We start from the raw sequence: 17553 nt of genomic DNA, 5'->3' as shown, positions 1-17553 counted from the left end.
ATTGTTTGTATTTGTGCGTCATAGATAATTATTTCCACTTACTGGATCTTCAGCTTTGATCAGGATGTCGTGGACCGTCTGCCCCGCGTCTCGATCTATATCCTGAGAGACGCACAGCTCTCCGGTCTGTGGGTGGATCTTAAAGAGAGGGTGCTTGTCCTGCATGTCGAAGCCGTCAGACAGAGAGTAGAGCAGAGCGCCAAACTCAGGGCTGTCTGCATCCGTGGCCACGACCTGAAAAGAACAAATACAGTCACATGCAAACACCATCATTCAAATCTGCAGCTTTCTTTAAGTATCAAGAACAGTGGCGGTTCTAGACCAATTTTACTGTGGGGGCCAAGGAGGGGCCAGTGTTTAATCAGAGGGGCACATTAGCACATGAAAAAATGGCAAAGATGATATTTAAGCATTCAAAATCTTTGAATGTCTTGAAAAAGACACAAAATGAAAAGACAGAATAACCAAAAAACAACCCACAGATATCCACATAAAAATGACCAAAAAAAGACACAAAATAACTAAAACAGACACATAAATGACACCAATGACAAAAAAAGACAAAATGACAAAAAAAGACACAAAGTAACTAAAAAAAGACACATTAAACGGACACAAAATGACCATAAAAAGACACACATATGACCAAAAAAGACACAAAATGACCAAAAAAAGACACAAAATAACTAAAACAGACACATAAATGACACCAATGACAAAAAAGACACAAAATGACAAAAAAAAAGACACAAAATAACGAAAAAAAGACACAACAAACAGACACAAAATGACCAAAAAAAAGACACACAAATGACCAAAAAAGACACAAAATGACCAAAAAAAGACACAAAATAACTAAAACAGACACATAAATGACACAAATGACAAAAAAGACACAACATGACAAAAAAAAGACACAAAATAATAAAAAAGACACAACAAACGGACACAAAATTACAAAAAAAAGACACACAAATGACCAAAAAAGACACAAAATGACCAAAAAAAGACACAAAATAACTAAAAAAGACACAACAAACAGACACAAAATTACCAAAAAAAGACACACAAATGACCAAAAAAAGACACAAAATGACGTACAAAGACACGTAAAGACATGAAAGGGATTCAAAAATGGACAAAATAACCCAATAAGACTCCATAGAGTTAAACTATTATACAATGTTCACATTCTGGGTTCGTTTTGTGTACGATGAGATATTGTTTGAACAAAAAAAAGGTTAGAATTGTTCCATTGTTCATTGTTATAAATTGATCATTTTATTATTAATTTGACAGTAGAACCGCCACTGATCAAGAAGGAATCTGAAGGATCAGAGACACTCAAAAATCCTTTTATTATAGCAGATAAAAAAAAAAAAGAAGTTTAATAAACGCATGATGTTCCAAGTGTTTCAGTTATTGTGTTAAATAATCTCAGTACTGACTAAAATAATCGTGGTTATTAATATTATTGTCCTCTGACAGAAACCTGTTGAAGGTTGTAACTCGTCTTTGGTAAATGATGCCAACGACTAAACTGGTAAAGCTTTATCTGACATTAATCCTTGCTTTGCCTCGATCTGAAGGCTGTTATTTACCGTAAACATCAGCTGTGTATATAAACCTATAAACCTCCATTAAGTGCAAGTAGTTTTGTACCAGATCAAGATGGGTAGATTTATTGGAGAGCTACATCTTTAAAGATTTTTTTACTGTTTATTTCTGTTACTATTTACATGCAGATATATTAAATTATGCTATAAACTTAATATTCACAACCATTCTCAATTTTTTCTATATTCCTTCTTTTTTTTTTTATCACTTTATAAAAAAAATTCTTCACATTTTCTTTTGTATTTCACCTTTTTTTCCAATTGATTATATATGTTTGTTCTGATAACCCATTTGTGCAGCAACTGGATTATTATTATTATTATTATTATTATTATACTATTTTACCACTATTTTATTCTAATTTAATTGTATTATTATTTTTACTTTATTATTATTTGTTTCTTGTTGTTGAAGCACAAATCTGAAGATTTTCTACTTCTTCTTCTTTTTATTATTATTATTATTATTATTATTATTATTATTCTTTTACTATTTTACCACTATTTTACTACTATTTTATTCTAATTTAATTGTATTATTATTTTTACTTTTATTATTTGTTTCTTGTTGTTGAAGCACAAATCTGAAGATTTTCTACTTCTTCTTCTTCTTCTTCTTATTATTATTATTATTATTATTATTATTAATAATAATAATAATAATAATAATAATAATAATAATAAAAATAAAAATCACACGATATTTAGTCTTTGGGGACATGGAACTACTGTTTATTTCTTTACCCTTTTTCTATTATACTTTAGGGAAAAACAGTATTCCCATGTGTCAAAACACTAAATACAGAATGATAATAATTTAATTTTGGTTTTTATTTAAATAGCAGGTAGTTAGATTTAAAAATAGTGGTTCCAAATGTGTATAGTACCACAGAAGGGACTGTCTATTCCTGTGTGGTAATGTAGTCAAGACAAAAAATTATTATCAATAATATCCAGACAAACTAAATTACCTTAAAGCTGCAAAAACTGTCCACAGCTCTTCAGTGACTTATAATCTTCTACTGACGTTATACAGTAGCAATGGCCACATTTATGTATTCTGTGATAACTCAAGGTCCACTTACTACACTGCAAAAAAAGAAAAGTTGGGTGAACTCAAAATTTCAAGGCAACAAACTTCGATAAAATTTTAAGTTGGACAATTAAACTAAATATTTTAAGTTTTGTTTTTGAGTTTGCTCAACTCTGAATTATGATTTTTGTCAACTCAACTGTAAATTGTACTAACTTATAATTTTACATTGTAATAACTTTTAATCCTTACTTCTGCTAACTTCTGCAATGTGCTGAATTGGCACGATTGTAACGCCGCTATGAAATGTCAGCTAATGTTGCGACCACAATTTTGAGTTAGCATTGATACGCTAATGGCTACTCTTGTAGCTGTAACAAGCAGCGCTGTTAGCATCAGTTAGCCGCTAGCATCAGTTAGCCTCTAGCATCAGTTAGCCGCTAGCTTTCGCTAATGAACGAATTTCACCGCTTTCCCGCATTTCACAACAAAGAAATAAGAGTTAGCAGAACTATTGTCCCTTGTTGTGAACCCCAACTTAAAGATATAAGTAACAACAACCCACCAACTTGTTTTTGAGCAGACAACTGGCTTCCTTTGTTGTGCTAACTTACATTATTGCCCTAAATGTCAATAATTTATATTACCAAGTTTTACCACCTTAAATCACTGTTTTAGGCCAAAAAACACAAGTTGGCTTTTTTGCAGTGTACTTTTTGACTTTTCTCTTTTTATGCATTTCTATTTATACATCAAAGCTGCTCCACACGAACCACTCCATGTCACAAGCCACCAACTAATGTTAAAATAAAATAGATGTTTTTTTACTCCTTCTAGCTGTAAAGCTGTAAGAAACTGTAGTGCCACATAGAAATCAGCGTCATCTGTCAATGTTTAGATGTAACCTCTGTAGTAACCGTGAATCATGGCACTCGTCGTGTTCTGCAAGACAAGGTCAACATAATAAAATCATAAAAAATCCCCCTCAGAAGGGTGAAGAGTGGAAAACAAGAAGCAGACAGACTGCAGAGTAAAGACACGCCTCAGAGATCTTTTCATGTCTCACTGTGCCCGTGACAAGACACACATTTCACAGATAGAGCGCTCACTTTCCAGCCATAAAGATGACATCATCGCAGGGTTTATGAACTCTGATCAGAGGAGTTTTTACAGTCCTGGGTCAAGGTCTGACCAACTCACCCAGCGGGCTTTTGATCTGACTTTACACGTCTTTACGGCTGCCAAGGAAACGGTTTTCCCCTACTGTCCGTATGCCAATAATCTACTAAGCACAGTAAATCTGTAATGTACCACAGGCTTTATAATGCTCACTGGCAGGATTAAAACCACACTGCAGAGCAAGAAAAGTTGGGTGAACTCAAAATTTCAAGGCAACAAACTTGGATAAAATTTTAAGTTGGACAATTAAACTGAATATTTTAAGTTTTGTTTTTGACTTTGCTCAACTCTGAATTCTGAATTTATAATTTTACATTGTAATAACTTTTAATCCTTACTTCTGCAATGTGCTGAATTGCAGGATTGTAACGCCGCTATGAAATGTCAGCTAATGTTGCGACCACAATTTTGAGTTAGCATTGATACGCTAATGGCTACTCTTGTAGCTGTAACAAGCAGCGCCACTAGCATCAGTTAGCCGCTAGCTTTCGCTAATGACCGAATTTCACCATTTCACAACAAAGAAATAAGAGTTATCAGAACTATTGTCCCTTGTTGTGAACCCCAACTTAAAGATATAAGTAACAACAACTCACCAACTTGTTTTTGAGCAGCCAACTGGCTACCTTTGTTGTGCTAACTTACATTATTGCCCTGAATGTCAATAATTTATATTTCCAAGTTTTACCAACTTAAATCACTGTTTTAGGCAAAAAAAATACAAATTTGGAGGAGCAGGCAGGAGTACCGACACAGAAGCTGTTGTGGATGTGGGCTGCAGCAAAACACATTTGAACCACCTTAAAAGTTCCCAAATCTTGAAAGCCACCAGACTCATGTGACAAAAACAGCAGTTTTACCCTGCAGAACATGGTAGTTCCTAGTCCAGTAAAGTTGAAGCAAGTTTTGAAGCAAAATTTTGAAATGTCATATAAAAGAAAATGCAAATTAGGGACCTTTACATCAAATCAAATCAAATCGAATTAAATCTCACGATTAGCATCAGTGGAACAATATATGACACAATATAACAATAGTTATCAATCAATCTACACATTCCACATCACACCTAATAACCCTTACTCACATTATTCACATCCATCTGTTTGTGTTGCATGTAAACTTATTCCCTCCTATATCTGTGTCTGTTTAATGTCTAACCATGTTGAATGACTACGTTTTTTTTTCTTAAAATAACTATTTCTGTGTCTCTTTATATCTCAATGTGCATCCATTTATTACCCCTTTTGTTTACAGAACATGTTATTGGTAAATAAGGCCTCTTTTGTAACGGGCTTCAGTTTGTGCCAGGCTGCAGGAGGCTGGTACCAGGCATCACTTCTGTCATATAGAGCTCAACTCGACAGGGTGTGTATGTGTGTGTGTGTGTGTGTGTGTGTGTGTGTGTGTGTGTGTGTGTGTGTGTGTGTGTGTTTAGAGGAACACTGATGTCTTTGTGCACAGACTGAAGGCTACTTTTGTCTTATGAGACGTAAATAAGAGACAGAGAGCAGAAGATGCTGAATGTTGACACTGCTCTGTTTGCACTCAAATCCTACTTTCTAAAAAAACAAAAACAAACAAACAAAGTGATCTATAACTGGGAGAAGTGTCCAATTAACTGTCCACTGGATGTGTTTTTGTATTGTTGTTGTTGTTTTGTATTTTTCAAAGGGACACTCTGTCTTCTGTCCTGAGCAACAGCTGCATAATATCTTATATCTTATATTTTTAGATTCAAAACTATCCTGCATTTCACAAGCAAAGAACAGATACATACATACATATATATATATATATATATATATATATATACACACTACCGGTCAAAAGTTTTAGAACACCCCAGTTTTTCCAGTTTTTTATTGAAATTCAAGCAGTTCAAGTAAGTGGTGAACTGCCAGAGGTAAATAAAAAAAGGTAAGCTTAACCAAAACTGAAAAATAATGTACATTTCAGAATTATACAAGTAGGCCTTTCTCAGGGAACAAGAAATGGGTTAACAACTTAACTCTATGGAGTCTTGGGCTATTTTGTCCATTTTTGAATTCTTTTCATGTCTTTGTAAGTCATTTTGTGTCTTTTTTTTGGTAATTTTGTGTCTTTTTTTAGTCATTTTGTGTCTTTTTTTGTCATTTTGTGTCTTTTTTTGGTCATTTTGTGTCTTTTTTTAGTCCTTTAGTCCAACATAAAATGTGATTTTGAATCTTTTTTTTAATTTCAAAACACTATCATGCTCAATCAAGAATTGTAAATGTTGCAAATGTGCATTAATTTCAGAGTACACTGAGACATTAAACTGGATAATTTTCAATTAAATTCTGGAAAAGTTGGTGTGTTCTAAAACTTTTGACCGGTAGTGTATATGTATGTATGTATGTATGTATCTGTTCTTGCTTGTGTCTTAACTTCTACTAAGATTATTCTCCAGAGACAAACACATAACTTAATGCATTCTCACTTGGAGGTTTGCACTATATTTGTTGTATACATCATTGTTTGCTTTTACGCCTTTTTATGTATTTCATTTGTGCAGCGTTGATGCTGTGAATGTGTGTTTTTGTGGTTTACCCGAATTTTCTGCGTGATAAATGAAGTATCAATCTAATTGTCTGTCTGTCTAATATTTGAAGGGTCAGTTCATCCAAATGGCAAAACACATATTTTCCCTCTGATGCTCTTTACATGCAGATAGATTTTGTGTTAATTAGTGCTGCAAATGTGACTTTCATTACCAATAAATGTGATGAATATGTTCCATATTAATCAATTATTGTACAAAATGTCAAAAAATAACTCTCCAAATTAAATTGCTTATAAAGATTTTCGGTTTACATTGATGTATGGAAATGGAAGAGTCTGAACTGGCGGATAATTGGCATTTATGAATGAAAAATGACTGAAATGATGAATTGATCATTGAAATAGCTGCATTCAAAACATTCAAAAGTAACATTTATTCACAGGAACATTTCCATGGTTACTCAGAATAATCCACAGACTTCACTGATGACAATTTTGATTGGAATTACTTTCTACTGAAGAAATAAACTTGTGGAAAACTGCTTACAGTGCATTCTGTGGATTATAAAGAGGAAGCAGGGCAATATTTCTGGAAAGTGATGTCACTGAACATTTAAAATGTGATATTTTGATTGCTTTGAGCATCAAAAAAAATTCTAATCGCTTATTTCTCAATGGGTGATGGGAATCTTGCTGGCATTCAGTACATTAACCCTTTATCAGGCAAAGAACTATATTTGGTAACTTCAGGTAATATTTTGAGAAAAAAAGTTGCAAATTTACTAGATTAAAAAAAAAAAATCACAAATTTAAGAGATTTAAAGTGGCAAATCTGTCCGAAAAAAGTCGCAGACTAACGAGAAAAAAGCGGGGAAAAAAGCAACTTTTTTTCTCCCAGATTCACCACTTTAAATCTAATGAATCCGCACATTTTTTTCTCGTAGATTTGCCATTTTAATCTCGTAAACTTTTTTCTCAAAATATTATTTTCGTATGTTTTTTTTTTTTTTTACACATTCTGGCTGTATGTAATATCCTCCAATATTCTCTAGGGTTGAAATTTGGAATTTGCAAGTATTTCAATGAGTTAGTTATTATTAGACTACCCTTGTTTTCTTCATTTCCTTGTTCATTTTAATGTCTGGTACAACTAAAGGTTCATTTGTTTGGACAAATATAATGATGATAACAAAAATAGCTCATGATGATGATTTTGGTTATTATCAAGAAAACTATGGAAAATGTCTAGATATCAGCTCTTAAATTAAACTCTTATGAGCTATTTTTGTTGTTATCATTATATTTGTCCAAACAAATGTACCTTTAGTTATACCAGGCATTAAAATGAACAAGGAATTGAAGAAAACACAGCTGGTCTAATAATTTTTTCCATGACTGTAGCTACAGTGTCCCTATTTGTTCTTCAGACAGATTGGGAGTATTTGTTGATGTCATTCTCTTTTTTTTTGTCTCTCTGCATTTCCTGTCATCTCTAAAGGCGTAAAAATGCCCCCAAAAACTTGAAAATTGTGCTGGTTGAAGGATAAAATTTGAGGGGGTGAAATCTCAAAGGGTGAAGCATTAAACAAAAGTATTCGCATGGCAAGATAACCCTAATTGTGTGTTACTGTAGACTTTAAGCTAAATATTCTCCAACATACTCAGTATTCTACACAGGGGCCTCCAGGGGCCACTGCCCCTGTGAAGAAGCCTTTGGCCCCTGCTGTGGCCCCTGTGTCAAATTAATAATAAAATGATCAATTTATAACAATGAACAATGGAACATTTCTTACCTTTTTTTTGTTCAAACAATATCTCATTGTACACAAAAGGAACCCAGAATGTTACATTGTATAATAGTTTAACTCTATGGAGTCTTATTGGGCTATTTGTCCATTTTTGAATCCTTTTCATGTCTTTACGTGTCTTTGTAAGTCATTTTGTGTCTTTTTTGGTCATTTGTGTGACTTTTTTTGGTAATTTTGTGTCTGTTTGTTGTGTCTTTTTTAGTTATTTTGTGTCTTTTTATAATAGTTGTTTTTTGTTGTATAATTGTATAATAGTTTAATTGTGCAATAAAATATTGTGTATATTTATATAGACATTGGACCATTCCCCCTTAGTTTTTTTGTAACTAGGCAATCAAAATGAGGAAATTAAGTTCCTGGATCTATAGTCTAGGGTCAGAGCAAGAATATAGTGTATAGTATATAGAATATAGTATAGTATATATATATATATATATATATATATATATATGGATGAGGTGCTGGTTGATGATGATACCACAGATGGGTGAAAGAGTAATCTGAATACTCAACACGTTTTTTTATTAGTGAAAATGTTTAAATCTCCTGCATCTTCTGTAAGTAGCGACGACTACTAATTTAACTACTACTACGACTACTAATTTGCACTTTCAAAATAAAAAAAGTGATTGTGCACAAAAATTAGTAATGCCATTGTCATACAAAAAAACCTGTTATTGTTGGCGAGTCTCATTATTTAAATCAATGTATTTGTATCTTCCAAATATACTTAAATGAGATGTTTCAATAAGCTAAAATAAAGGTTTTGAATGCTTAAATATCATCTTTGCCATTTTTTTATGTGTTAATGTGCCCCTCTGATTAAACACTGGCCCCTGCTTGGCCCCCACAGTAAAACTGGCCCCTCCGCCACTGAACATACTTGTAGAAAGCAGCTCCCGACGTCACTGTGCTCCGGTATGGACACGTTGTACAGCTGCTGCTGGAACACCGGCTCGTTGTCGTTCACGTCCTCCACCAGCACTGTGACCGTTGCCGTGGACGACAGAGCCGGTTCCCCTCCGTCCGCCGCCACCACCAGGAAGGAAACCTCCACCTGGGTCTCTCGGTCCAGAGCTGTAGCCGTGGTAACCAGGCCCGACTCGGGGTGGATGCTGACCAGGCTGCTGTCCTGGTTGGACTGCAGGATGGAGTACCTCACGTCTGAGTTGGCGCCCTCGTCTGCATCTCGCGCCCTCATCTGGATGAGCGAGGACCCCTGAGGAGCATCCTCAGAGATGCTGGTGATGAACGCCTCCTTCTCAAACAAGGGGGGGCAGTCGTTGGTGTCAGTGACCCTCAGGAGGAGGACTCTCTCGCTGCTCAGAGGTGGCCTCCCAAAATCTGAAGCTCTCACTTTCAGCTCGTACAGATCCTGATCTTCTCTGTCCAGCTCTGCGTTCACACACAGAGCGTACAGGAAGTCGTCCGTCTGCTTCAGGGTGAACTTCCCCTCGTCGTCCTCCAGTGACACGGTGACCCACTCCTCCTTAAAATCCGGGTCTGACACTGAAATCCGGGCGACGTAATCCCCGACGGCAGCCGCCTCCGACACCACGGCGTCCCCCGTCTCGCTGAGGAACATCACGCTGATGACGGGGCTGTTGTCGTTGATGTTGAGCACCTTGACGCCCACAAAAGTGCTGCTGTGCTCCGGCTGGGCGCCGTTATCTGTGGCGCTGATGATCAACTCGTGGAAAGCTTGAGTCTCGTAATCAAGCGGCTTGTTCAGATACACCACTCCGCTGGTTTGGTTGATGGAGAAAACCTCGTTGGGGTCACTCTGCCGCCTGTTGATCTCATAAGTGATTTGCCCGTTTTCACCCAGGTCCGAGTCCGTGGCGTGGACCTGACACACGGCAGACATCACCTTGGCGTCCTCAGACACCGAGGCGTGGTACTCAGTCTGGTTGAACACGGGAGGGTTGTCGTTCTCATCCAGGACGTGGATTCTGACCTGGAGGGTCCCCTTCCTGGCCGGGACGCCGCCATCGAAGGCCTCGATGATGAAGGAGTAGAAGTCCTGCGTCTCTCTGTCGAGTCTGTTGGTGAGGATGAGATCCAGACTCTCAGATCCACTACGATACTCCAGCTGGAAAAACTCCCCCATCTCCCGGTCTGTGATCCTGTATCCCTGGGTACCAAACTCACCCTCATCCTCATCTTTAGCACCTTCGAGCTGGAACCGAGTCCCAGTGGGGCTCAGCTCGGATATCTCCAGGTCCACCTCCTCTGAGGGGAACACGGGAGAATGATCGTTCACGTCTTTCACCTCCAGCTTCACTCTGATCATCTCACCTGTCAGAGTGGCCGCCACGAACTCATACTTATCCCGGCTCTCTCGGTCCAGGACCACAGCCGTGGAGATGATCCCCGTGTCCGAGTCTATTTCCAAGTCCCTGAACACGTAAGAGTCTCTGCTCTCTGAGATGAAGAAGCCAGTGCTTGGCCTGCTTAACCCGGCTCCCAGATCCCCAACGATGGTTTTAGCAGGCAAACCCTCTTTAACGCTCAGCGTCAGGTTGAACACCTGTCCGAGCGAGCGCGTGCAGAGCAGCGTCACCACGAGCGTCCCAAGCAACAGCGAATTTGCGGCACTTTTGCGACCCATTGCTCCTCTCCACAACTCTTTTTTTTCTTTGTGAGTGGAAGTTAAGGCTACATATTCCCGCGTCACACAAAGTCACACTCCTCAATCACACGTCAGAGCTCTTCTCCAGACACAAACAGGTAAACGCACCGTGCATGTTTGATGTTTGCGCGCAGGTAAAAAAACAGCCAGCAGCCATTCTCCATCACAGGGTTTCTGTAAAATTATTGCGTGGTTTTGAAGGCAGATATCCGCACTGGGAGCAGCAGCAGCGCAAATCCCCCCCGGGCTGCTGCTTCTTCTTCACACATCATGGCACCGAGTGACCACAGAGCACCAACTGTGCGCACTGAACACACCTCCCGGCAGGCGGCACGTCCCACGCTGATCGGCTCCATCTGTGGCCTTGATTGCTTAAGATTTAATTAGGCCGAGAGATTAGCTGCAGCTCCGCGTGCCGAAAGGTGTCAGATATGTTTGACCTGCACTGTAAAGAAAAAAAAAAAAAAAACCCGACAAAAAACTGTTATCTTCCAGAAATTTACTGTATTATTTTTATTGTTGTTATTGTTTTTTTCTACATGAAGTGCAAATACCATAAAAAGCACATTACTTTTATAACAAATATTAACCATAAAATGGAAATTTGTAAATTATTATAATGGGATATTATTATTATTATTATTATTATTATTATTATTATTATTATTATTAGGCCTATTATTATTATTACATTTTTTTCAGGTGCTTAATGGTCTTGAATGTTAAATTTCAGTAGATTTTATGTAAAAACAAAACAAAAAACTACACATCATATTGCTGAATATAACAATGAGGAAACTAACATTTAAATTTAATATAAAAATGGAAAAAAAAGTGAGTTAAATAAAGTAAAAATAAATCGCAGATTTCATGCAGGTATTTATTGTATATTATCCGTATTTTTAAAGAAGTCTGTGAAATAACTTACGGTTGATTACTGTAATTTGACTGCAAGTGCAACTTTTGCTGGCAGGCTTTTTTTACGGCTGTTTTTTATTTTATTTTACAGTTATTGTCATATATATATATATATATATATATATATATATATATATATATATATATATATATATACATACTTTTTTTAATTCTTATTTTTATTTTATTTATTTATTTTATTTATTTATTTATTTATTTATTTATTTATTTATTTTTACAGTGTGTAGGTAAATATAAAATAAGGTGTGCAGGAATGTAGAGCAAGTCAAGATAAAAATCATGCAAAGTGAACTTTCTGTGAAGTTTGTGAGTCAAAATGCCTGATTTTAGTGAAATACTTTAACGAGGTTTAGTTTTAGCAACAGTACATTTTGCATTAAGGTGGCGCCCTCTACTGGTAAAAGTGACAACTGCAGGTACTGCACTGTAAAAGACGTTACTGTAACACTCGCACCAACGGACAAACAACCAACATATTTAGTTTAATTACATTTATTAGAGTAATTATGGGCTCAAATAAGTGTTAATAACATTACATTTGAACTCCACGTTTATCTATCACTCTCTATAAAGGGGCAGCCTTACAATTTTTTTTTACAAAAACAAAGAAAAGGAAAAACAAAATAAAAACGAAGAGATATACCGTTGAAATAATAAAAGCCATCAAAACTTTATGATTAGGGAAAATAATTTGATAGATGAAAAATAATTAAGCTGTAAAATAAAATAAATTTTCCTCAAAGCACTAAAACTTTGCAATTTGTGTAGATAATTTGATAAATTAATTAAAAATAATTACAAGTAGACAGACTTTTAGGACAAAACATTAAAAACAGATAAAAACACAAATAACTTAAATACATTCTGATTGTTTTTTCCCCCTCCAGTTTCATGTACAGTATTTCTCTAAGATTTAAATTATTATAAACAAAAAATACTTTTAAAATAAATGTTTCTTAAATGTTTAAAAGTTTAGAGTAAAATTAATTAAACTAAAAAAAACATGGAGAAGGTTCAGTTCAAAGTGTCTGCACCAAAAGATTTTCGAAATCAGTTAAAATATTATATAGAATAAATATAAATAACACGTTGTATTCCATATAAACCTAATAAATTACAATTTCCCAAGTCAAATTAAGGTACTCTCAAGCATTTTCAAGGTGAACGTTCAAGCTTTTCCAGCTGTAGTAAATTAAACTTTTAACTAGATTACAAACAGCATATACATTATACTTATTATAATTTAACTTCTTTATCATATTAAATTAGATATTATTGTGCTATAAACAACCAACATCATGTTACACAACATTCTACAGATAAATTCAAATGTTTCAAAAGGACTTTGCATGATATTTGCGCTTAATTTCAAGCAGTTTCAAGCACTTTAATCAAAATCCAATAACTTTTCAAGCTTGAAAACACCAAATTAAAATGCAAGTGTTTGCACGGATTACCAGCACATGCACCTGAGGCCTTCCACTTCTTTATCAACACCTTGATTATTACCCTCGCTGGTCCTGCAGGGCTCCCATCGGAGCTTGCAAACACTGTAACCTAGCAACAGATGAAACCTGAGCTGTGTACCTGAGTAAACAACCGGCATAGCAACTATAGAGTCTCTCTTTGTCTCGTCCAGTTTGTCCAACGACTCCACAAACTTCACCACAGAAGCTTCATCCAGGTTTTTTTTTTTCCCTCACACAGATTTTAGTGGAAAGAGAGAAAATGCCAGCTCATATTATGCTCTCCTACCAGTGGGACGACCAGGCTCTGGTGAAGAAGATATACAACCGCCTCAGAGAGGACGGGCTGCCAGTGTGGATGGATATCGAAGGAGGGGTGTCAGGGAACATCAACGACTCGTGAGTACAGAGCAGTGGCGGTTCTAGACCAGTTTTACTGTGGGGGCCAAGGAGGGGCCAGTGTTTAATCAGAGGGGCACATTAGCACATGAAAAAATGGCAAAGATGATATTTAAGCATTCAAAATCTTTGAATGTCTTGAAAAAGACACAAAATGACCAAAAAAGACACAAAATGAGAAGACAGAATAACCAAAAAAACCCCACAGAAGACATAAAAATGACAAAAAAAGACACAAAATGACCAAAAAAGACACAAAATAACTAAAACAGACACAACAACAGACACAAAATTACCAAAAAATGACACAAAAAGACACAAAATGACTTACAAAGGCATGTAAAGGATTAAAAAATGGACAAAATAGCCCTTTAAGACTCCATAGAGTTAAACTATTATACAATGTAACATTCTGGGTTCCTTTTGTGTACAATGAGATGTTATTTGAACAAAAAAAGGTTAGAATTGTTCCATTGTTCATCGTTATAAATTGACCATTTTATTATTAATTTGACACAGGAGCCACAGCAGGGGCCAAAGGCTTCTTCACAGGGGCAGTGGCCCCTGGAGGCCCCTGTGTAGAACCGCCACTGAGTACAGAGGAATCATAAGCACTGATGAATGGCAAGCTGTTTGAGCTTTTATTCCATGTCCTTGATGTCAGACCTCAGACCTCCATTACTTGGCTCTTTGTCAGTACTAGTTGGACAAAAACTCAAAGACTCAGACTGTTAGAAGGGCGAAAAAATAAAAAGGGAACATTCTGCACAACATGGGCCCCACCAGCATTCAAAAAGTTATGATGCATCATGTATGATGAAATATTAGCATTAAGTTAAAAGGCGATCCAGATCAAAGTTATTAATGATATGGTACTGACAATTAAAAGTATCAAACCAAACCATCTAGGGGGGTCCGGGGGAGAAAATTTGTAAATGCATGTATTTTGTGCAAACATCTCACATAACATTCACAGTCGGTGATACCGTATTATAGAATCTCTAGAGGGAACATCATCATCATTTATTGTATGAAGGGGCACCCTAGAGGGCAATCAATACGTTTTTTCATGTGTAAAGGGCAGCCAATAAGGCACTTTCACCACTCTAGAGGGCACTTTAGCACGCTTTTTCAACCATGGAGGCATGGGAGGGGGGGCCCCTCCTGGTACTTCAGGTCATATTTCGAGAAAAAAGTTTTACTAGATTAAAGTGGCAAATCTGCGTGAAAAAAGTTGCAGATTTACAAGAAAAAAGTGGAAAAAACAACTTTTTTCTCCCAGATTCACCACTTTAACCCTTAACAGGGCACTCATTGAAATACTTGCAAATTCCAAATTTCAACCCTAGAGAATATTGGAGGATATTACATACAGTCAGAATGTGTAAAAAAAAAAATAATAATAATATGTTGAGAAAAAAGTTTACAAGATTTAAGTGGCAAATCTACAAGAAAAAAATGCGCAGATTTATGAGATTTAAAGTGGTGAACCTGGGAGAAAAAAAGGTGCTTTTTTCCCACTTTTTTCTCGTAAATCTGCAATTTTTTACGTGCAGATTTGCCACTTTAAATCTCTTAAATCTGTAACTTTTTTCTTGTAGATTTGCCACTTTAATCTAGTAAATTTGCAACTTGTTTCTCGAAATATTACCTGAAGTTACCAAATATAGTTCTTTGCCTGATAAAGGGTTAACTAGTGGACATTTTGGGCCACACTAGTTAACTAGTAAATTCCAGAAACAGTCTAACTAGTAAACGTGAGTTTTTTGGCTTTTACTAGTTAACTTCATGAAGGGACGTCTGATATCAAGGATATGAAATAGATACTCAAACATCTTGCCATACTGATGGATAAATGAATGCATGAGTTGAAAATCTATTCTGTTGTGTCTCCAGGATGGCTGCAGGTGTGGAGGAGGCGGTGGTGATCTGTCCCTTCATGACTCCAGCCTACCAGGCGTCCCGCAGCTGTAAGAAGGAGCTCAACTACGCCGACACCAGGGAGGTCGTCATGGTGCCCGTCATGCTGGCCAACAACTGGGAGTCCAGCGAGTGGCTGGGGCTGATCACTGCAGGCCTGCTGTGGGTGGACTTCAGGTGAGGAGGACTCATGTTTAACCCTTTATCAGGCAAAGAACTATATTTGGTAACTTCAGGTAATATTTCGAGAAAAAAGTTGCAAATTTACTAGATTAAAGTGGCAAATCTACAAGACAAAAAGTCGCAGATTTACGAGAAAGAAATGGGAAAAAAGCAACTTTTTTCTCCCAGATTCACCACTTTAAATCTCATAAATCTGCAAATTTTTTTCTCGTAGATTTGCCACTTTAATCTCGTAAACTTTTTTCTCAAAATATTATTTTCGTATGTTTTTTTTTTTACACATTCTGGCTGTATGTAATATCCTCCAATATTCTCTAGGGTTGAAATTTGGAATTTGCAAGTATTTCAATGAGTGTCCTATTAAGGGTTAAAGTGGTGAATCTGGGAGAAAAAAGTTGTTTTTTTCCCACTTTTTTCACGTAAATCTGCGACTTTTTTCACGCAGATTTGCCACTTTAAATCTCTTAAATCTGCAACTTTTTGTCTTGTAGATTTGCCACTTTAATCCAGTAAATTTGAAACTTTTTTCTCGAAATATTACCTGAAGTTACCAAATATAGTTCTTTGCCTGATAAAAGGTTAATAGGGCACTCATTGAAATACTTGCAAATTCCAAATTTCAACCCTAGAGAATATTGAAGGATATTACATACTGCCAGAATGTGTAAAAAAAACATACGAAAATAATATTTTGAGAAAAAAGTTTACGAGATTAAAGTGGCAAATCTACGAGAAAAAAATTTGCAGATTTATGAGATTTAAAGTGGTGAATCTGGGAGAAAAAAGTTGCTTTTTTCCCATTTCTTTCTCGTAAATCTGCGACTTTTTGTCTTGTAGATTTGCCACTTTAATCTAGTAAATTTGCAACTTTTTTCTCGAAATATTACCTGAAGTTACCAAATATAGTTCTTTGCCTGATAAAGGGATAAACCACCAAGATATTTTATGTAATAATGGAGGTGTTGTTTTCAGAAATGCAGAGGAGGACGAGGAGCAGTTTGACATGTGTGTCAGGTCTCTGGAGGAGGAGATCATGTTTAACGCCGGTCACCTCCTGGCAGTAGAGGAGCCTCAGGAGGAGGTGGTGGATCAGCCAGAACCAGCTAAACCCCGTCTGAAGAAGAAACCGGGCCGAGGGTTTTGCCATGCGATCTCAAAGCTCTACATCCACGACTCAGGTAGGTACGGAGATGAAAAACTAACAAAAATGTTCCTTTGGGATTCTGAATATCTAAGAAATGAAAATGATATTCGAGATAGTTCAGCCACAACCAGCAGAAATATAGAAAAAAAAATGCAGAAATATAGAAAAAACATTAAAGAAAGTGTATAAGCAATTTAATTTAGTTTATTTAATTATCTCTATATATTTGTAGCTTTAATATTTTTGGGAAAAATATATGTATTTTTCTGGATTAAAAAAAATCTTTACATAAACATATATATTATTTAATTAATTTGTATTGCTTTATTTTCCTTTATTCTTGTCCCCAATTTATTTTTTAATGGAAAAGGTCTTCAGGCTGGATGTGAGTCCAGAAAATGTTTCTTTTGGGATTCTGAATATCTAAGAAATGAAAATGATGGTTGAGATAGTTCAGCCACAACCAGCAGAAATATAGAAAAAAATGCAGAAATATAGAAAAAACATTAAAGAAAGTGTAAAAGCAATTTAATTTAGTTTATTTATTTATCTCTATATATCTTTAGCTTTAATATTTTTGGTCAAAATATATATATTTTTTTCTGGATTAAAAAAAAACTTTACATAAACATATATATTATTCAATTAATTTTTATTGCTTTATTTTCCCTTATTCTTGTCCCCAATTTATTTTTTAATAGAAAAGGTCTT

The 17553-nt window shown here is 35.9% G+C and overlaps 1 protein-coding gene across 1 annotated transcript in view; it reads right to left on the bottom strand.

Annotated features, from left to right (window-relative positions):
* Positions 1-11147, bottom strand: part of dchs2 (dachsous cadherin-related 2) — a 57755-nt gene extending 46608 nt beyond the window's left edge. The window contains exons 1-3 of the mRNA XM_059334497.1: positions 11007-11147; positions 9043-10836; positions 43-234 (exon numbers count right to left, since the gene is read on the bottom strand). Coding sequence (XP_059190480.1) covers positions 43-234; positions 9043-10836; positions 11007-11147 — 2127 coding nt within the window. The remainder of the gene's footprint in view (positions 1-42; positions 235-9042; positions 10837-11006) is intronic.
* Positions 11148-17553: the final 6406 nt, after the last annotated feature.

The sequence above is a fragment of the Centropristis striata genome, chromosome 1 (assembly GCF_030273125.1).
Source record: "Centropristis striata isolate RG_2023a ecotype Rhode Island chromosome 1, C.striata_1.0, whole genome shotgun sequence".
NCBI lineage: Eukaryota > Metazoa > Chordata > Actinopteri > Perciformes > Serranidae > Centropristis > Centropristis striata.
The sequence above is the reverse complement of the archived record's forward strand: the minus strand, read 5'-3'. Positions and strand labels throughout refer to the sequence as shown.